General features: G+C 40.8%; 1 protein-coding gene across 1 annotated transcript in view; it reads right to left on the reverse strand.

The window, feature by feature from the left end:
- Positions 1–5,011: 5,011 nt before the first annotated feature.
- Positions 5,012–21,982, reverse strand: part of GTF2H1 (general transcription factor IIH subunit 1) — a 36,367-nt gene continuing 19,396 nt past the window's right edge. The window contains exons 8-15 of the mRNA XM_074954887.1: positions 21,003–21,133; positions 18,344–18,431; positions 15,697–15,785; positions 14,381–14,498; positions 13,136–13,226; positions 9,723–9,838; positions 8,584–8,676; positions 5,012–7,921 (exon numbers count right to left, since the gene is read on the reverse strand). Coding sequence (XP_074810988.1) covers positions 7,835–7,921; positions 8,584–8,676; positions 9,723–9,838; positions 13,136–13,226; positions 14,381–14,498; positions 15,697–15,785; positions 18,344–18,431; positions 21,003–21,133 — 813 coding nt within the window. The 3' untranslated portion in view covers positions 5,012–7,834. The remainder of the gene's footprint in view (positions 7,922–8,583; positions 8,677–9,722; positions 9,839–13,135; positions 13,227–14,380; positions 14,499–15,696; positions 15,786–18,343; positions 18,432–21,002; positions 21,134–21,982) is intronic.

Raw genomic sequence — 21,982 nt, forward strand, 5'->3', positions numbered from 1 at the left:
CAGACTGTGAGGGCTGTACGGTGCTTTGCGGAGAACGCGTTAGGTCTGTGCTCACAGCTTAGTGTTTGGGGCTCATTGAGGCATCTTTCGTGTCATTTTCAGAATTGATGTTCATCAACTTTATTATATTGTAGTCACATTCAATGGCTCCAGTCAGGATCAGGGCCCATTCTGCTGCGGGCCATGCAGACACCACACCTACAACCAAGACAGAATAAGCAAAGGGGTAGTTTTTAAAATGAGGAAATCAGGCTCTTCTGTTTAAGTTGGATAGAAGAGTGTATGTGAACTTTGGGTGTATAAATTTAGCTCACTTTACTGTGATCTCTTTTGCAGTTCTCCCTCCCCTTCTTGATTTACTACCACCGGCTGTTCCTGCTTTTGCAGCCAGGACTTTATTTATGTGCCCCCTAGTGGACATTGTGTAGTTTTTGTTTAAGATGCTTAACTTGCTAGCATCAGAGAAATGGGGACAGCATGTACGGACTTGGACTCTCGTGTCTTGTTATATAAAGAAATGGTGAACAATGGTAAACCAAGTATAGGTCCTGCACAAGGGGTATTAAGCTTATTACTGGGGTTGGGTAGGCAAATCCCCTTCACATACGCTTTTTAGGAACAGCTCATATTGGAACAAATAGAGCCTTGAGATGACTGAGCTATGCCAGAGATGAATTTAAGAAACTTAAGAGCTCAGTCTGTTAAGCTAATCAAAAATATTGAGAAGTGACTTAATTACAGTATACAAGTATCTTCAGGGGGAGAAAATACCCTGGTTCTAAAGGGCTCTTTATTCTAGCAGCAAAAAGTATAATAAAAATGAGTGGCTGGAAGCTGAAGCCAAATTCAAATTAGAAATGTATACACAAATTTTTAACAGGGAGGGTGATTAACCATGGGAACAAACTACCAAGGGAAGTGGTGGATTCTCCATCTCTTAATGTCTTCAAATCAAGACTGGATGCCTTTCTGGAAATTATGCTTTAGTCCAACAAATTATTGGGCTCGATACCAAGGTAACTGGGAGAATTCGTCTGAAATCAGCAAGATGAAATTCAATAAAGACAAGTGCAAAATATACTTAAGAAGGAAAAACCAAATGCGTAACTTACAAAATGGGAAATAACTGGTGAGGTAGTAGTACTGCTGTCAAGGTCCCTCCCCCACTCTGAACTCTAGGGTACAGATGTGGGGACCTGCATGAAAACCTCCTAAGCTTGCTTTTAGCAGCTTAGGTTAAAACTTCCCCAAGGTACAAACTATTTTACCCTTTGCCCCTGGACTTTATTGCTGCCACCACCAAGCGTCTAACAAATATATAACCGGGAAAGAGCCCGCTTGGAAATGTCTTTCCCCCCAAAAATCCTCCCAAGCCCTACACCCCCTTTCCTGGGGAAGGCTTGATAAAAATCCTCACCAATTTGCATAGGTGACCACAGACCCAAACCCTTGGATCTTAAGAACAATGAAAAAGCATTCAGTTTCTTAAAAGAAGAATTTTAATAGAAGAAAAAGTAAAAAGAATCACCTCTGTAAAATCAGGATGGTAAATACCTTGCAGGGTAATCAGATTCAAAACATAGAGAATCCCTCTAGGCAAAACTTTAAATTACAAAAAGACACAAAACTAGGAATATCCATTCCATTCAGCACAGCTTATCTCCTCCGCCATTTAAAGAAATCAGAATCTAATGCATCTCTAGCTAGATTACTTACTAAGTTCTAAGACTCCATTCCCGTTCTGTCCCTGGCAAAAGCATCACACAGACAGACAGAGACCCTTTGTTTCTCCCCCCCTCCAGCTTTGAAAGTATCTTGTCTCCTCATTGGTCATTGTGGTCAGGCGGCAGCGAGGTTATCCTAGCTTCTTAACGCTTTACAGGTGAAAGGGTTTTTCCTCTGGCCAGGAGGGATTTTAAAGGTGTTTACCCTTCCCTTTATATTTATGACAACTGCTAAAAGGGATCTGGGGATGAGAGTTGATCACAAATTGAATGTGAGTCAGCAATGTGGTGCAGCTGTGAAAAGACAGGGTGTATTAACAGAAGTGTTGTATGTAAGATGTGGGATGTAACTGTCTCACTCTACGTGACACTGGTGAGGTCTCAGCTGGAGTACGGTGTCCAGTACTGGGTGCCACGCTTTGGGAATGATGTGGAGAAACTGGAGAGAGACCAGAGGAGAGCAACAATGTTGATAAAAGCTTTAGAAAATCTGATCTATGAGGAAAGGTTTAAAAAGTATTAAGGGCTGTTATAAAGAGAATGGTGCTCAATTGTTCTCCCTGTTCACTGAAGGTAGGACAAGAAGTAATTGGCTTAATCTGCAGCAAGGGAGATATAGGTTTAGATTTTGGGAAAAGCTAATGATCCAACCAGTGGACCAAATTTGGTGATGAATCCTGGTCATGTGCCACCTGAGACATGTTGTGCATATGCTAAGATGACGACTTAACTATACGGGTAGTTAAATTCTGGAATAGGCTTGTTGCTGAATTCCCATCATCCCGGAGGCTTTGAAAAACACCTACCAGGGATGGTCTTGATTTATCTGATCCTGCCTCCGTGGGCAGGACTTGATGTCTCTAGGTCCCTTCCAACCCTACATTTCTAGGATTCTAAATTTAATGGCCTGTGATATACAGGAGGTCAAACAAGATGACCTAATGGTCCCTTCTGGCTTTAAACTCTCTGAATCAGTCCCTCCCTTTGACTAAAGTAGTATATTTGCCATTAATTGCTAGTGTTTGCAACTGAAGGGTGACTTTTGGACACACTCCCAGGTGCTGTTTATTCCATATTACAGTAGTGACCCATCTGCAGCTAGCTAGGACGTTGTCACCTTTCCACCCTTATCCAGGCTTTTTTGTTATGTTAAGATTACATTATTGCAATGCACTCTACATTGGACTCTACTAGAGCTGGTTGGAAATTTTTTGACTGAACAGTTTTATCAGAAAATGCCAATTTGTTGCACCCAAAATGTTTCAGGAAACATCACAGGGTTCAGTGAACTTTTGGCAGATCAGTGTCAGGGTTCCAGTAGACCCTTGCCTGCTCAGCAGGTTTCTGTAGGAAACCTGGCAACTTGCTGGGGAACCCAATCTTCCAGGGTCCATGGCTCTGGGAAAGTCCCAGTGGATAAGACTGCAATTCAGGGAGCCAGCTCGGCCAAGAGTCTGCAAGTCCTGAGGTTCCCCAGCCCAGGACAGTCTGCATGGCAGGGCTGCCCCTGCCAACTCCAATAGTTGTTGAGTGAAATTGATGTTGTCAGTTTTACGCTGCTAATAGCAGTTGTGAAACAGACAAGAATGTCATTTTCACTCAGCAGCCATCAAGATCTTGGGCAGCAAACTTGGTTTTGTAAGCACAACCTGTCAGTGTTTCCAAAATGACTTCTTTGGAGATTTCTGGTTCATGTGAAATGTTTGAAAAATTTGGATCTAGTCTGATTTAGACCAAACCCGCAACATTACCCATGAACTGGAAATTCCACATTTTTGCCAGCTCTGTGTTACACCTTAAAATCAACTGGAGACTGAAGCTGTTGCAGAACACAGTGGCTTACTTATTGAGGGGATGTGGGGAGAAATAGAACAGTGCTTTAGAATCTGCAATGGCTGCCTATTGGTGTCTGGGTGGAATTTTAGGGGTTAGTTACGACCTGCAAAGCCCTGAATGGCCCAGGACTAGCCTACTGGAGGGATCACTCCTCCCCCTGTGCCATTCTGCCACAGCTGTGGTCAGCAGGGGAACTGAAGCTGACTATATGAAAGAGGACTGGCAAGGTGTTGTGAGGCCTCAGACTCTGGCACTCTTCCCCAATCCAAAATAGCCCAAATCTGATGATTTTCCAGGCATGTGCAAAAGATACCTGTTTGAACAGGTTTTCTACCTGATGAAGGGGTTGGTGGATGGCTGGCAGAGCTCCTGTGGAAGTGATGATTTTAAAGAAGCTGCAGCTTACTTATTTCTTGCATAATTAATTGAGCACCTTGCTTAACTTTATTTTAAATCAAGGTAGATGGTGGCCTAAAAAGGCAGATTTTTCTATATAAAGAGAAGCAAGGAACAGAGATGTGATAGTACAGTCCTATGGCTTTGGACTGTGTAGAAATTGTAGAGGATCAAGAAGGGTCAGACTGTATACAACAAAACTCATGCATGCAGAGGAAGTAGCATTGCCCATACGACGGATGGCAGGCACCCTTTCCTCTGATTCAATGGCCCAGTGTTAGCATAGTGCTTCTGGTAGTAGCAGAGCATCAGTCTTTCAGTGAGGCCTCCAGCTGAAGGACCCAACCCCATATTCTCCTTAAAGATCCCACAAGGACTAGCCCATTTTTTGTTTTGTTTTTTGCCAGATTCCAGTGTAACTAGTCACTGTAGCCGTAAGAATTCAGTAGATGAAATTCTTTACTTTCCATTCTCATTTTAGGGTTAGTATATGCTGTTAAGTAGCTGCCATCTTCCACCCTAGCAAAGCCCGCCTTTGAGAGATAGATGATGCAATTGTTACAGTACCTATAGGTTGTAAAGTATTTTTGGTAATTAAAGGTGCTATGTTAGTATATATAAATACTAGGGTTTTCCTATATTACAGTAAAGCTCCAAGACTTAAGAGGGGAGCAGGTTAATATACCACCAATGTCCTCTTATCCAATAGCTGTTGTACGACTGACTGGGAAAAGTCATTACAAGAGAACAGAGTAGCAATAGGAAGATGGTACTCTACTGTTGCAGCAACAATGAAATGCTTCCTACATTTAAAAGCTAAATGAGGAATTTCAGAAGATGTTTCAGTCACACAATAAAGAGGATTCCTTTGCTGCAAGTAAGTCCTCTTCTGAAAAGCACTCTACTGCCAAGAAGAGAGCTGAGCTTATGCCATATGCAGTGCCTTTGGCTGAGACCCATAGTTTGTTTTGGTTTCGATTTGTTTGAACATCGCAAAATACATAGTCGGAAGCATTAGAGAAGACTTGACTGCAGAATTCAGTAGGGTTTATTCTACAAATACTTTGAATCAATGCCAGTGATACAAGTTGTATGAATTTCCTTTAAAAATACAAGTCAGTATAAAAGATTCCAATTGGCATATAATGCAAGGTAGTGAATGATTCAGTTTCAAAATGGTTAAGGAATTGTCAGGTCACTTATTTGACCATGCTACAAAAATATTGAAATCAATGCTGTCAGGAGACAAGTACGTAAAGGAAGAAGTATTTCAATTTGTAGGAGAGAGGGTGACTGCCTCCCTTACTTTAGGAGGGGCTTGCATCTTTTATTGCCAAAATATTTGAAAGAGCAATATGCGCAGTGCATAGCAGCCTAGCTCAAATTGTTCCTGGACAGAACTGCTGCTTTCAGCATTTCTTCTCAACACATGTTTTATTAATCCATCACACATTTAGGTAGCAACAAGCTCCCTGGTATCCATGTAAACCTAAGGACCCGTGAAGAGGAACATATCCCTCCCTCAAACAATGATTGCAAGGCGAGGATTCCCCAGAGTGCACGGACAGTGTGCATATGCCCTGAAACTTACTAAACGTTTTGCCCAACACCATTTTCAGGAGTCATTAATGCTGTTGCTTCAGCCTAAATGCCACTTAATTTGATGTTCAAAACCCTACCTTTGTAATGTTAAAACAGTGCAACTGCTTAAAAAAAAATTCAGTGCAATCTTGCTTAAGTTTATCATAGCTCCAGGGAACATTAGAATGCAACTATATCAATTTTCCTCATTCCTGGTCTGATGAAAGTTCTTCCACTGAGAAATGTACTACAGTTTAAAAAAAAGCCACTTAGATTTACTTTATTTTGGAGCATACTGCTCTCTTTGTGGCTATTTGAAAAGCGAGATGTATGACACTGATAGGTGTCCAATGTTAAAGACAACTCTTGTGGGTCACTGTCTCCCTGATGTGAGTCCATTAAAATCCAGTGGAATTAGAGCAGGGATGAATGAGGTTTACTTTAGTTTTAGTTCACGGAGAAGTAGGTTACTTTGTTTCTACACAGACAGTAGGACCATAGACTACCAGAACACACACTGCATTTTTAGCAAGATGGCTCCCCCACCTCGTCCCCCTCCTGCGCTTTTCACCATTTAAGGTTAGAAAAACTGTTCCTCTTACTAAACCCAGCAGTCTGTGCGGTAGCAGAACCGTATTAGTTACCACAGAGCAGATAACAAGCACCTATCTGCAAGGGCAGATTGAGGGAAGCTAGGTTAACAATGCATTATTAAATTTCTAAACAAGGCTTCGTCAGTGCAGACAGGGAGAGAAATTCTGATTGTACCAAAAGCCTTATCAGACTATGCAACCCAAAAAAACTGCATACAATAAGCATGTAGCTTACATACTTTACTCAATGAGAAGACCCTCCACCCCTTCAAAGGGAGTAGCGGTAGAGCATGGACACCATAGATAGATTCTGCTTGTGTGTGTCTATATAAACACACACACATTTTGTCAGGATTAGGTGCCATCCCCTTACTGACAACATGCTGTAGGGTTTAAGTACCATTGCAATGCTCATCTGTCTCTCTAAGGTAAAGCCATTCTGGAGGCTGATGAGTCAATCTCCAATTTGAATGGCTGTCTGCTCTTAAATACATACTGTCATTCTGAGTTGTCTCAGTGTATTAAATACATCCCAATTCTCCAACAGTCACATTTAACCCAAGTCAAAAACTCAGTAGCCCATACCATGGGCCTTGTTAATGATCAAAATGAAATACAGCGTGTCATTACTGCATCTACTAATATAGAACAGGTTTACTTTATCTCCAAGTCAAATATTTAATACAAGACCGATAGGTTTTATGATCAACTCACAGTTTATGTATTTGGAACAAAGTATGGCACAGATTCCAGATACCTCAGGAGCTTGTGTATTCACACACTTTTCACTCTTTTGCAATGATTATCAATTCGCCAAAAATAGTGTGACAGTCAACAAGGAAGAGTGGAGAAAAACAGATTTAGGAGAAATCTCTCTTCTAAGAGGTGAAAGTAAGTGACTTTTCCTCTAGTTCTTTAGTAAGAAACTTTATTTTAGAAAATGCATTCTCTCCTTCTCAAAACAGATGCCACCTTAAAAAAAAAATTTGCAATAGCAACCCTTGCATTCAAAGGAAAACATGCAAACTTGATGGCTGAAAATATTCTGCATAAAAATCCAAGACACGAGGCAAAAGTGTGCCCTCCCCCACTCATGCCTTTAGGGACTCCAAACCATAAACAGCTTTCAGTGCAATGTCTGTTGCTTCCAGTTTGTGGGGAAACATATGGCCGAAGCTGGTCTTCTGACAGCTAATCTTGTCAGATGTTTGAAGCAAAAACAGTCTCAGCTATATTTAAAATGTCATTGTTAACCTCTGTTTCAGTAAGTACAAACAGAATTCAATAAAATGCCAGAATCCAGTGAAGAAAAACATTACATTCTACCCTGTGCCATACACATTTTAAAAAAATTAGACAAACAGTTTCAGATTTTATTAATACACCCTTTTTAAAGTTTATTTCTGAAAGCAGCTCTTTATGCAAATCAAAAGCAGTTCCTGAGTAACTGCAGTAAACAGCATCTTAAATATGTTATTTTTTTTTGCCTCTCAGCTCTTCTGTTTTGGTTCTTCCTCAATTTTTCCCTAGTTTCAAGTTTAATCACAGGTCTTTTTCCAAAAAAATGTGCAAGTTCAGTTAGCAACATTTCCAGGAATCCACATATTGCAGATGTTCCTGCAATATCTAAGAACTGCACATTTGCCAGGTTGTGTTCCTACAGCTATTGCAGATTTCCCTCTCCAACCTTTATAGCAGGAGTCTTCACGTTTTCTTCAGCATACGTCGGGACTGCCACGTGTGGAACTTATTGTAGGCTGTCTGCAGCATCTCTTCTATGTGATTTATCAACTGAAAGATAAAACAAAGGGATCATCCCAGTATCTGAGAAATGTGTGCCCTTACTCTGCTCAAACATAAATGGGATTGATTGTTGTTTCTCTCAGTATGAGGAATCAGGAGTAACTCCTCTAAAGCCTAGGGAGTTGCATCAGGGTATGTGATGTGAGAGGAGAATTGGCCGCAAGTTTCAATTACAAAATGTCTCGAAGTCAAGTATGGCAGAGTATCAGTAAAGACAGTGGATATGCAGTTAGCTAGTTCAAGGGAAACGATGTGGACAACTTATGTTCAAGTGCTGTACTTAAAAGCACTTTCCATAGTCACTGGAAACTAGCTAAACAGGCCGTTCATCCAGTCATTGAGAAATCAGACTATCAACTTGAAAGATGATAAAAGGAGAAAATTATTCCAAAATATAATACCCCTAACATCCTTTTCTCCATCAGCCATGGGTTTTTTTTTTTGGGGGGGTGGGGGTGGAGAGATGATGAGAGAAATACACTTAAGAAAAATTAAGCATTATACGTGTAGTTAACGGAACAAATTAAAACCCCCCAAACACAGGAGACCAAAATCTGCCATCCTGTGATAAATATGAGTCTTTTATTTTTTTTAAAAGATCAATATGTGCACAAATAATTGAAACTGGAAAGAATACTTTTTCCTCTTACATTTGTGCTTAAATACTGTCTCCGAATTTTTTCTTGGAATGGACAGAGCTTTGTAACTTGAAATCTTTCCAAGTTACTCTTCATTTTCATAACCTGAAAGAGATCAACAGGAAAAAGAGTACAAACTCCTTCACATGAACATTTTCTTGCTTTCAGCAAATTGCTCCTGCAAATTGAAATACCTTGAAGCTAGTACCTAGGATTACTGTAAATATGTACAGTTAAAGCAAATTGCTAGGAAGCACTTACTGTATTGAAAATGTGATAATCTTTTTGCTTTAAACAACTGGAAACAAGCACTAAATGGCTCTGCATTTTTCTTAAACTTAAGCTGTTTAACTGAGCATAATATGCTTTACACCTGTACTGTGGTAATTTCTACAGTATCTTTGTCAGCAACACCTCACTTTTAACATTATTTATCTCTCTGCTTCAAGCCAACAGCATACTATGATTTTTTTTAAGTTTTGCAGTAGAAGGCCCAAGCCATCTGAACAGAAGTTTTCATTTCACACAGTAACCTACAGTGGCAGAGCTAGAATCCTATGCTTTGTTTCCGATTCTTAACCCCATGCTCTAACCTTTTTGAAGTGCAGTTATACTCTGCAAGGTGACTAGAATGGCACAATGATTCTGTGGATGTGTGAGAGATTCTATACTAAACTTGCTCTGTTTAGACAAGTTCTCTCCTGCCTACCACTGTTATCTTCATTTTGAGATCCAAGGTTGATTGTATTTTCTTTCCAGTTCTCATTACCAGTAATCAGGATTCTACAATTGGAATATAGGTAATATGACAATTTCTGAGCCACAAGTATTCAGCCCCTTCTTCTGTACTGTAGTTAACAGGACAGCGAAAAACAGTTTTAGGCAATAGCACTGGCAGATCACACTCCAATTATGCAGAGGGAGCAGATCTGCTGAGTTAATTATGCTGTTTTTACATAGTGCCTTTCTGTCCATAATCATTTCAAGACTGAAAGGACAATCATAATGTAGAGTTATATATACCGCATGATTGATAGCGTGATACTACAGCTTGAATAAAAATACTTTCAATGGTCTCATTACAGAACACACACCGTTACAAGATACACTGACATTTATACTGGCAAGTTTATACCATCAATCCCTCTTACCTTTTCTTCTAGGAATGGTGTATTAACAGGAAAGCAGGACCAGAAGTGTCGCAGTAGCTCCCCAACTGCCACATACAAGTGTTTCAGTTCAGACTGAACATCATTTGGCACCATCTCTGCAATAGGAAAAGAAATTTTCTAAAAGGCATGTCACTTAAATTATGTAATGTTTAAGTAAAATAAGAGCTGGCTAATACATAAAGAAAGATGTTTGATACCTGTAACAGGAGCAGTCTAGGGCTCAAACAACTGTATTGTGCCAGTCCACAAACAGAGAGTCAATTACACTATTTCTTTGTAGTCTATAAGTCTCTTAAAAAAGATGCTCTAGGGCTCATTTAAAGTTAAGAGTGTTTATTAAATGTATCCCCTTGGAGGTAATAGGACCCGAAAAACCACCCAGAGTGGTTAGGAACACTGGACCTTAACCTGCTGCTACATCCTCCATTTTCTTCCAATGGGGGCTGAGGGTGAGAGCCCCCGGAGCACTTCCCCAACCTGAAGTGTGCAACACTATCACAATCCACTCATTGTGGAGCAGAAGCAGCACAATCAGTTTGGATCCTACTGACTCACATAATCAGGGTCCTTCCCTCCTCATGACATACAGGGGTAGGGGCAAGATCATGGTGGCAGAGGGGGTAGAGAGGAGAAAAATACTGAGAAGGAAAAAGCACAAAGAAGCTATAGGAGTGAAAGAAGCAAGGGAAAAGAATTAGAGACTGAGATGCACAGGAACAGAAGTTAGGGAAGGAACAATCAGACAAAGTGAGCAAGAGAGGAAAGGGAAAAAAAAGCAGAAATATAAAATAGTCAGTGAGGAAGAAGCTGTACAAGGAGCCCCCCAAAAGTCTGTGTGGGGATAAAATGGGGGAGGGTGGGTCCCCAGTAAACATGATGTTCTGGGGCCCCAAATTTCTCTCAATGCACTGTGCTGTGGCTCTTTAGCCTTGGCGGGGAAGGGGAGCTGTAGAGGCACAGTCCCAGCAGGGAGACACTGTGCCTGACTCGGGGGGTATGTGGCTGCCGTGCCTCTCTCACCAAAGGTGCATGGTGCCCTTGCTCCTGCATGAGGATGGCCTGGCCTGCTCCCTTGGGGAGGTTTGTGCCATTGCAGTGTGGTACTAACTGCACGGAGTCCTTGTGCTTCCAAAATGCCAGGCCTCAGACTCCCATGCGGGGCCGTGAGGGGAAAGATCTTTGAGCTGTCTCCCCTGTGCCCCTTACACACCTACCTAGGGCTGGGTATAGTTGAGCCCAAGTCTCTAAGGTCTCTGTCTTCACTGCTAAAAAAGGCTGCGTCTTTTACTTGAGGGTAACTACTGTGTCTGAGCTAGTCCTGGGTAAAAAACAGCTTTTTTAGCAGTGAAGCCAGGCCCTGAGACCGTTCCTGGCCAGAGTTCATCTCACCCTCTGCTTGTTCGCACGCACGCACGCTGCTCTTTCCTGGCTTCTCACAGGCAGGCAGCAATTTATTCAGTCTGGTTCAATTCAATACCTAATTGCAGCTCTCCAGAGCAGTCACACAGTCCTTCCCCATGCCAAAGCGTACTGCAAAGAGGTATCGTGCAGCAGAACCACAAAAGGCTAATAGCTGTGATCAAGTAATACAAACTCACAGTAACCTTAACTCCACGGTGTCAGCAGAACTCCAGAGACCGCAAACAATGCCGCTGTTTGAGTTTGTTTCATTAAGGAGCTTGCAACTCAGCATGGCCTCATTATAAACCTGGCCCCCAATACTATTTGCAGGCACTTGTAAGCTTTGACCTATGCATTACCCCAACACCAGAATTGAGCACTTTAGCTCTCTATAGTACCCCCAAGGTCTTACTACACCTTGCATTTTGGGCGGATCCATCCTACGTAGCAACTTACTATGCCTACTTAATTTGTATTCACTTCTACCCTTTCTGCATTCTTGAGGGTAGAAGAACTTGTGGCCTGCTGAGTAAGGTATTATTTTTTTAAGAGTGGGGTAGAATACAAAACAAAACCTGACAGCATAGGAGGGAAAACCCTGTCCTTTCCCACCTTTTATTGACCCCTTTTCATCTATTCTGAAGTGCACTCTACACTTTCCCTTGTGGTACCTGACTGTGGCTACTTCTGCCCTTGTTTCTGTGATGCTTCCTGTCAGTTACCAGGGAAGTAAGAGTGCAAACTGGGCCTTACAGGGACTCAGCTTAGTCGCTGCAAGGCTGAAGAGGCAGGAGCTCAAGGAGGTATAAGCAGGATCGGTTGAAAGGGGAAGAACTAAGTGGACACATAGGGCCTGTTATGCCTCTGTAATCCATAAGAAAAATTAACATTGAGCAATTATTTCATAGAGACAAGGTGGATGATGTAATATCTCTTTTGGTTAGAGACGAGCTTTTTGAGCCACACACAGTTCTTCAAAAGATACTCCGAGCATCACAGCTAAGTCCATTTAGCTGTGACACTCGGAGTAACTTTCCAAGACCTGAAGAAGAGCTGTGTGTGGCTTACACTCATCTCTCTCAATTGGTCCAATAAAAGATATCCCCTCACCCACCTTATCTCTCTAATATTTTGGGATTGGCACAGCTACAACTACACTGCATACAATTATTTCACAGACAGATTTGGTTACAAAATCTGTTTCCAAATCAAATCTACAGCTTGCTCCCCTGGCATAAATGAAGCTTTATTTTGTAAATGGCAGAGAAAATGTAAGAGCCAAGAAGCTACCCCTCTGCTTTTACACTGTGGCATACCTTCCAAGGCCAGGGAGTGTTGAGTTTTAGCCCTTAACTCAAGGTTTCAGAGCTTTCATTTGTGTACATCTGGCAGCTGGACTGCTGCTGCTACCTCTTATCTCTTGTGATTCCTCATTCCTACCACTGCAGAAAGCCAGCAGAAGGAGAAAGAAAGGGGAGGAGAAGCCTACACAAAGCAGGTGTAGAGATGAAAGCACCTAAGTGTGAGCAGAGATATTGGAGGAGAAAGTAGGTTTACTGGCTGTCCTCAACTCAGAGTGGCCACTTGGGTTTCACCCTATCTGCTCAAAATGGTGGCAACAGGTTGGAAGCAGCTAGACAGGGCCTTTAGTGGAGGAGTAATAAATGGTTTTACCTTTAAATAACTTAATATTCTGAGAGTCAGTCTGGCTTTGTTTGCTCCTAGCTAATTTAATTCCATTTACCTCTGCACCAGAGCCACCACTGCCTCCCTATCGGGCAGACTGGATTGCTAGTTTCTCTCAGAATTTTTCCTTTGTCACTTCCGCCTGATAACTTTTATACTTTGCAACAGTATTTTCGATGAATGTCTCTGCATTTGCTTTGTCAGTATAACCTGTTGTATCCAAAAATTTAAAAAGCCAGGGCACGCCACCTTGCTGTTGGTATAGCCTATACGGCTACAAGATAACTTACTATGCAAAAACTTACGGTTTATGGCTTGCTGTGTCCCACCCTGCATAAGGGCTCCTCCAGGTGACAGGGCTGTGATGGTGCTCGTAGCAGCACCACTTGAAAGAACCTTAAAAAAAAACCAAAGCCCTTTCATATCACTTTCCCCAGTGACTCGCTTTAAAACATTTTGGACAAAGTCTTAAAGAAAAGTGTGAACTGCACTGGCTCAGACATATCCATCAGGACGTTAGTTAGTGATCTTAGATTGAAATAATTTTGAATTTTGCAAGTATAAAAGTCATCTCCTCATTGATGGGATAGGGAATTGGACATGTAGTTCTACTAAGCATTAACTCATGTTGCCTTTGGAAGTTCCAGAACCCATGATGGGAACCCAGACAGCACCTGTCCACCAGTATTGTTCTCTACTTGATGTCTATAGTGTGGGTTCTTAACATGCACATGATATTGCTGAACTCGTGCATGTATTGGATGTAAGTCAAGATCATTCAAACTTTTAATAAGGCAATATGACAAGTGAAGGAAAATTTTCATTGGTCCTCATGACTTTACTAGAACTGTGACGCACAAACATTGTGGTAATTTAATAAGGGCCAAAAGTAAATTTTCTGAGTGCAAGGGAAGTTACGAGAACCAGCTGCCCCAGTCAACCTGAGGGCACAGCACACATGCAGCCATTTGGCAACCTCAGAGAGGTAGTAGCACCTGTGTCCTACAGATCCACTTAGTCACAAACCCACTGGCTGTGACCTTGTATTGCCATCAAACCCACCCCACCCCTTCCCGTGCCTGAGGTAAGGGCCGCCAGAGATAGCTCCACAACGTGAAGGTGGAGCTAAGTCCCCACGTGTGGCTTTCTGTTCTACCCTGTGCAGTACAGCAATGCTGATTCCACTACATTTGGAGCTTCCTCGCAGGTATGAGAGGGCTATAGGATTTGCCAATCAATACCAGCAAATATGGTAGTTACTTGTCTTAATATTACAACTTCAGAGAAGAGCTGAAGTGGTATGGCTAAAACACTGCTCTGCAACTTATTAAGTGTTGTTCTGATGGAAGACTTCACTTCTAAAATAGTTTCCAACATTACGCAACTTAATCGGAAAAGTATCAGGCTCATCTTGAGGGACAAAACTCTGTAAGTACCATAATTCTAGTAAGCCAAGAAATATCTAGACAAAGCTAATTTGACACTAACTTTCCAGTATTAAGGAGGGAGTTTTACTTTTTTGTATTTAAATTAAAATGAATTTTTCCTACCTGAGTTAGTCTGGGTACGTAGGCTTCCATTTCTTGTCTAATACTATGAAAAGAATTAATAATATCCTGACTGGTTGCATATTGCTGTGATTGAATTGGAGTTGGACCATGATAATACCTATGGGAAGAGAAAGGGGAAGAAAACAAACCAAAACACAAGGTAACTTAATTCTCAGTAGACTAAGATTTATTAGCAGTCGCACCTCTCAGATTTTAGGTGCTGTACAAACTTGGCTTTTGGCCTCTATTAAAAATTAAATAAATCAATAAATCCAGTGGTCTGATTGGAAATGTAAAACAATTAAAACTTAACTGGAAGCTTCCAAATTCCACCTACAACCTAATTTTCTCCCATACGTGACAGCAAAATGAGAAGGGACATGCCATTCTTGATTTTTTGTTATGCAGCTCTTAGGGCAGGTCTACACTTAAAATGCTGCATCGGCACAGCTGCAGAGCTCTCCTGTCAGCCAAGTTAATCCACCTCTGAGATGCAGTAGCTATATTGACAGGAGAAGCTCTCCCATTGACAAAGCGCTGTCTAAGGGGGGGCGGATAAGGTTGGTATGACTATCACTCGGGGGTATGGATTTTTCACAGCTGAGTGATGTAGTTATACCAACATAGGTCTGTAGCATAGAGCTGGCCTTAATGTCATCACCCCTTTTATGCTTTGCTCAGCACTGGCAGTACTGTCACTTAAACTGACAGACTCCAGATGAGTGGGGCAAGTCCCACCTCTCAGGACTAGTATTTGACAAACACCACTACACCATTTGGAAGGTTCTCTTTGTATCTCTTGTCCTGACAGTTGCAATGTTTTTCAAACTGAAAGCTTAGGTTCTGGAAGACAAAAGGGCAGCCCATCACAAAAGTAGTGAATCAAACCATTGAGAGTTGTCCCAAGTCAAAACCCAAGTACAATCTGTGTCTGTGCAGAGAGTGCAAATATTTCCAAATACATCATACCAACAGAAATGCTTATAAGATGTCTCAAACTAAATTAATAAAGGTACATTTGTTAGAGTTTCATACTCAGACTAAAATTATGGATCTCTTCTAGTAATCATTTGTAATAGGCTTACTAAATTCAAAAGTCAATATGAATTAAAGATACAGTTTTGAAAATGGTAACTAAAATTTATTTAAACAAGGTTTCAGATTAATTAAATTTTAATTTAGAAGCATTCAAACACAAAGCAGATTAGCATATTAGGGACAGATTGATTCTGAATAGATCATAAAGAGATTTATATTAGTTTTAATATGCTGAAACATCCAAAGAACTGCAGTTTTCTTTTATCCATTGAACTTACCGATCAGATTTCTTTAGGTTTAGTGCAATAGTTTTAATGCTATTATTCTTTCCTAAATCTTCATATTCAATAGCCTCCTGTAGCTTCACCTGCAATATGATAAGAGACAATAAAAACTAAATTACTTATGATATAGTTGCACATATACAGACTGTGCTTTTTTCCTTGTCAGAATTTCCTGGTAAGAGAATGGAAAAAGCCAAGATAAACGAAAAAAGCCCACGTGGCTCAGATCCTCTGCTCTGGCAGTGCATCACCAGCGTAGGTTGGGAGGAGAGGTGTATAGGTGGCTCTGGTTGTCTAGTGCAGTTTTCAGTGACACTGGCTGTGAAGGCCACAAGATCCCTATACTATTTGCCATGGCAAAGGGGGACCTCCTTTCTCCCATCACAGCCCAACTGGCAACAGCAAGACGAAGGAGGAGGATGGCGGCCTAAGAGCAGCCATATTTTCTCTATACCACAAGTGGATTACCCCCATATAAATGCGTCTTCCTTCCAGGGCAGGCTGTTGGCCCAGTGATTAAGATTCCCTCAGCAGCGCAGCAGGAAGTGGCCACATGCTGTGCTATGATCTCAGCCAAATCTCAAAGACCTTCACACAAACAGACAGGTCTAATTTTACAAATGACTAGCATTCCTGGGTATCCAACTTAACATCTTAAAGGATCCAGGTCTTCAGAGAGCAAGTACTCAGCACTTTCTGAAAGTCAGGTCCCTTTAAGGATCTGAAACTGGGCACTCAGAACTTAAGACACTCAATACCACTGGTTTCAGAGTAGCAGCCGTGTTAGTCTGTATTGACAAAAAGAAAAGGAGTACTTGTGGCACCTTAGAGACTAACAAATTTATCTGAGCATAAGCTTTCGTCAGCTATAGCTCACTTCATCGGATGCATCCGATTAAGTGAGCTATAGCTGACGAAAGCTTATGCTCAAATAAATTTGTTAGTCTCTAAAGGTGCCACAAGTACTCCTTTTCTTTTTGTCAATACCACTGGTCAGTTCTGAAAAGGTAAGACAATTATAATTGGAGTCAATGCTTGTGTGAGGGCTTCAGAATTGGGCTGAGTGTTTAAATGCACTGGAAGTTACGTGGTGGTAAATCCGATCGTAAAATTATTTCTACTATTTTTAAACTAAAAAGCACAGAAGCCAACTAAAATGTTTAAAAATTCCAAAATCATTGTCTTGTTATACAAATTTTTAAATGGCATTTGAGAAATTTTAATAAAAGCAGAAACTTGTCAAAGAACCTAGTGTCTGCCAGTTTTGAAGGAAGTTACGGTAAAACTCACTCTATGAATATATGAACAGGAAAAACATGACCAAAGCCATATTTAGGTAAATACTCTACTGACATCCCATGGGCAGAGCTCCCTGCCACCTTCCCTTTTTTAAAAAAACATGTTCACATGCTTGTTTTAGTACTAATGGCCTTTACTACTTTTTCTGCAGATCCTGGCCCGGATTTTTTTTATAATCAGAGCCACCTCATTTAAAAAAAAAGTGCACACATACATAAACAACCCTTTGTAGTCCCTGTTTATGTGCATATGTTACTTTAATACAAGAGGAAGGAACAGGGTTAATGTTTTTAGTGCAGGAATTTAACCTTAGAGCCAGTGCAGATATGTAGCTAAATAAGGTGTTCATTTGTGGTAGAAAATATTAAGGATCATTAACAGTAGTATACTTAAATATGATACAATGAAAATTAAGTGAAAACTGCTTTGGAGATCTCTTGCTTTCTTCATTCATTAAGTGTAGAGAGATTTTCCTTTAGTCCTGCTCTGTTGTTCATTCCCACTGAAAACTGCACCATATAGTGAAGTCAGAGCTAGTGACTGCCACAAAAGCTACAATGGGTATTTTCTACAAACTGTTTGTTACTTGTGTAGATTTCAAGTAATTTTTGGGAGTTGGGGGAAGTGTATGTGCAAAGGTTAAAAGTCAGTGAAGTTTTCCCTCTTAGCTTTTTGGATTGCAGTCATTCAAAACATTCTATTTTCTTTGCAATTTTTACATAATTCCAGTATCCTGAACACAGCAGCTCTGTGGAAAAATTCTAAGAGAAACACTATAGTTGCCTCATTTTTGTGCACCAATAATCAATCAAATTTGAAACTCACTTTCAGTTGAGCACTGTGATTCTGATGCAAGGTCAACCCTTTTAGCTTAAGTATCAAATTAGCATTCTGTTTACTAATAAGTAGTAAGTGTGCATTCCTTCCCCAATGTATTCAATATATTAATTCCATGCAGTGGTTGCAACTACTACTATCTTAATTCTTTGCCTGGATGTTCTCCTAAAGGTGCTCAGGCACTTACAGTGGTAATGCATAAATACAACCACACACAATGAACAGAACATGCCTTTTAAGATCCATTAGAAAGGTATGGGGGAAAATGTCAATATTTACTCAGTGAAAGGAAAAAAAACAGGAAGATTGTATCATCAATTAATGTTATTTGCATTTAAATAAATGAAGAGCTCTGTGTCAACAGCATGTTCATCTTAAGGCTGTTGTATTTAAGACTTTACATTCATATCATTCTTCATACTTTTAAGCAGATGATGCCTTATGCAGCTGTTCGCAGTATTATACGTCAATTGGAATTGCAGTGGAAAACTCACTTTGTTCATACCTTTTTTATTGGTGTCTGAAAGAAATCTGAATCCCGGGAGTTTCCATCCATACTGCTGGTCTCATTGTAGTGATCATTTTGTGCTTCTCTTAAAATAAAAGACAGTATTAAAAGGAAGCGAATAATAAGTCATCTTGTGGGAGACTGACATTTAGACTGAGGACATGTAGTAGGTTAATCTTTATTTCTTTCAAAAAGGTCTGCACTTAAATGCTGGACCCCTGGGTGTCACTCTAAAAAGGGTCAGTATTTTGTTGACGACGGGCAATGGGGATAAGATTCCTCATCTCTGCACAAACTAAAAAATAGTGTACTCTTGACATAGACAGGGAGGTAACAGGACCATACTGCAGTGAAGTCCTCCTGCCAACTAAAACTTTAGTCACACACGTTGTGTGCTACTGTTAATGCATTTACATCACATCATTTCCATGTCAGTGTTGGCACACAGGACAGAAACTACTCTCTTTTAGTCCTCTGTTATTTGCTGCTGCTTCCATCTGCTCTATGGTGTTGAGATCTACTGTTCTGTCCTCCCTGTTAAGGGTTTTTCTTAAGGTGTCTCTTGGACACCCTTGTTTCCTCATACCAGTTAGTTTCTACTTAACATCTTCATGTGGGAGTCCATGTTAGTTTCCGGAGTACAGCTACTCCTTCTGATTCTGGTGGAGATGAGTGGCTGGTGGCTGATTTCTCACATCTCTTCGCTGGTAAATATGCATTTCCAACCAATGCCCAGGATCTGTCATAGGCACTTATTTTCAAAGGGGTCTAGTTTTCTGTCTAACATTTTGATAGATCTCCAGTTCAAGGCCATATGATAGCACTGAGATTACGTTTGAATTGAAAATTCTCAGTTTTGTTCTGAGTATCTTAGCTTTCCATACGTTAAGTTGAATAAATGCTCTGGATGCCTTTCCTATCCTTGATGTCACTTCCTTCTTGAGGTCTCTGTTGGCCATGATGGTGCTGCCCAGGTAGGTGAACTATTCTACTTTCTCGATGTTTTTGCCTTCAAATGCGATGTTACTGCTTGATGTCTGGGTTTCCAGGATGTTTATTTTAGCAGATGTCTGTTCTGAGTTCTGCTTGGCATGCTGTATTTGCCAGGTTGTCTTTGTTTTTAACTTTTCAGGGGTGTTGTTCAGTGCAGGAAAATCTCGGCTTTCTAGGTATTTGCCATCTATCCATGCTATACCAGTATTTGTATTGCTAATATACTACTTTGTTATCCAGTCTATGACCATGCCAAACAACAGCAGTGATAAAATGCAGCCCTCATTTCATGCCACTCTCCACATTAAACCACTCTTGTGTGGTTGTTCCCCCCCTTAGAACACTTCTGATCTCTGCACATGGCCTTGATGATATGGACAACTTTAGCTGGGATGCTATAGAACTGAAGAATATTCACTATGTATGTCTGTGAAGGCTGTCAAATGCCTTTTGATAATCAGTGAAATAGGTAAGGAGGGCAGCTTGCCATTCTATACACTCCTCTATGAGGGTGCTAAGTGAGAATATCTGCTCTACATAGGCTCTCTTGGGCCTCAATCCTGTTTTTCTCTAAGCTTTGCATCCACTGCCTGCATCATCGTCTTTAGTATCACACTGAAGAAGTCTTGCCCAACACCACACTGTCACCTCCACACAAACTTGTCTGGAGTGTGGGAGTGCTGGGCGTGCTACGTTCACAGTATGAGTGTTGCTATTCTCCCTCTAATTGGCACTCTGATTCTGATTGCTGCTGTGCACATACAATAGGGAGTACTCCCACACAGGACGGGCAAGTAAAGGTGCCTTAATATCCAGATTGTGCATTTTGTAGAAAGGAGCAATATAAGTTTTGGGGGATGGAATGTTTCCTATCAGAAAGGCTTATTAAGGTAATGTATTCTATTTAAATGAAAACACAAATACATCATATGAGCAAATAAAGAAGCACTAAGGGGAAAATGTGTCTCCTAAAGAACAGACTGGATAAGTTGACTATAGTTGGCTGAGTTTTGCAGGACTCAGATGGAGAAGGAATCCTTCCTGGGCTGCACAGCAGCCACTACTGCAACAGAACTGTAACTCAGCCACCTCGTGGATCTGCATTAGTAAACCCAGTTGCCCTGGCTCTTCTGTCCCCTCCTCCTGAACACAGCAGTATAGGAAGCCCCTACAGAGCTATGTTAAAATGTGCAGGTGGCATGAACTCCATGTGATGTCCTTGCATCCAACCAATCTATCCCTCTGCATGGTAAAAACTGGACCAATTTCACTGCACTCATGGCCTTCTAGGCCTTAATTTGGGCTATCGTCTGGATGAGGTTGTCAGTTGTCAAATATTCTCTAAGGCAAATCAGTCAAGGCACTTTTTTAAAATAAAACATGAAAAAAATCCATGTTTGAGATACAGTACAGAAGAGGAATATATGAAGGTATTTCCAGACGACCATATTTTACGCCACCTTGTACAAAAATAACATCTTTAATTTTGGTGGTTGGCATAGCCTTATACATTGAAAGGGATTTTAAAAGTAAAAATGGAATCCACACTATCAGATTTGTTTTTAGATCATAATACTCCACAGGCTTCAAGATAACATTTGTAAAATTTTCAAGTTTGAATTAGTCGCCAGTTCGGAGAGCTTTTTCCTATGCTGAAACTTACTGTTTTCTGAGCCCAGCTGCAAGGACCATGGCACTGTGATGATTAAAGCGTTTTATAATGGCAGCATTGCTACTCTCCTTTAAGGACTTTGAGGAGTTTGATGTGGATGGCACAGAGGAAACACCATAACCCTGCAAGTAAAGTAATTAACAGTTAAGTTATTCCAAACTAACTGCAGCATGGGGCACAGGTCACTTGCAGGTTTAAACTAATGTAAATGGTGGAGGATTCTCTGTAACTTTAAGCCACAATTTGAGGTCTTCAGTAACTCAACCAGAGGTTATGGGTCTATTACAGGAGTGGGTGGGTGAGGTTCTGTGGTCTGCAATGTGCAGGAGGTCAAACTAGATGATCATTTTGGTCCCTTCTGACCTTCAAGTCTGAGTCTAAAAAGTGAGACCATTCCCTATGTTCCATTAGATCAGACATGTAGCAGTGATTCTGCATTTCCCATTTTCTGGGCTTCACTGAATGAACAGCATTGCAGTGTGGTTTAGAGGAATATACATAGTATTGGGAGTCCTCAGGGTCCTAATGCTGGCTCTACTGCTTCTGTGCAATGTGACCTCTTCACCTCTGCCTCGTTTCCCCATTTGTACACTGGGGATAGCACTTCCCAACCTCAGAGGGACGTTGAGAGCATTTATGCTTGTTTTGCACTTTGAACATGTAAACCTCTGTATAAATGCTAATTCTTTATTTTCAAACGGTTAGCTCCAATTACCAAATTCTTACAGAAGTTTACAGAAATCCAGTAGGCCAAGGACTATTTAGTAAACAAATGAATAGGAATGTCGTTCACCAAATCTGTCGTCATGTTTTAAATTTTATTAAGTGCTTAGGGATACAGCTTTATATCATTGTAAAACAATATAAAGTTGTATTAATTTGCACTCTGACTCTAGCTACTAATTCTTCTGTTTTAACCATTAAGTCAATGCTATCTTTGGAACTATCAAACAGGTCTTTGCTGTGTGTGG

The sequence above is a fragment of the Natator depressus genome, chromosome 6 (assembly GCF_965152275.1).
Source record: "Natator depressus isolate rNatDep1 chromosome 6, rNatDep2.hap1, whole genome shotgun sequence".
NCBI lineage: Eukaryota > Metazoa > Chordata > Testudines > Cheloniidae > Natator > Natator depressus.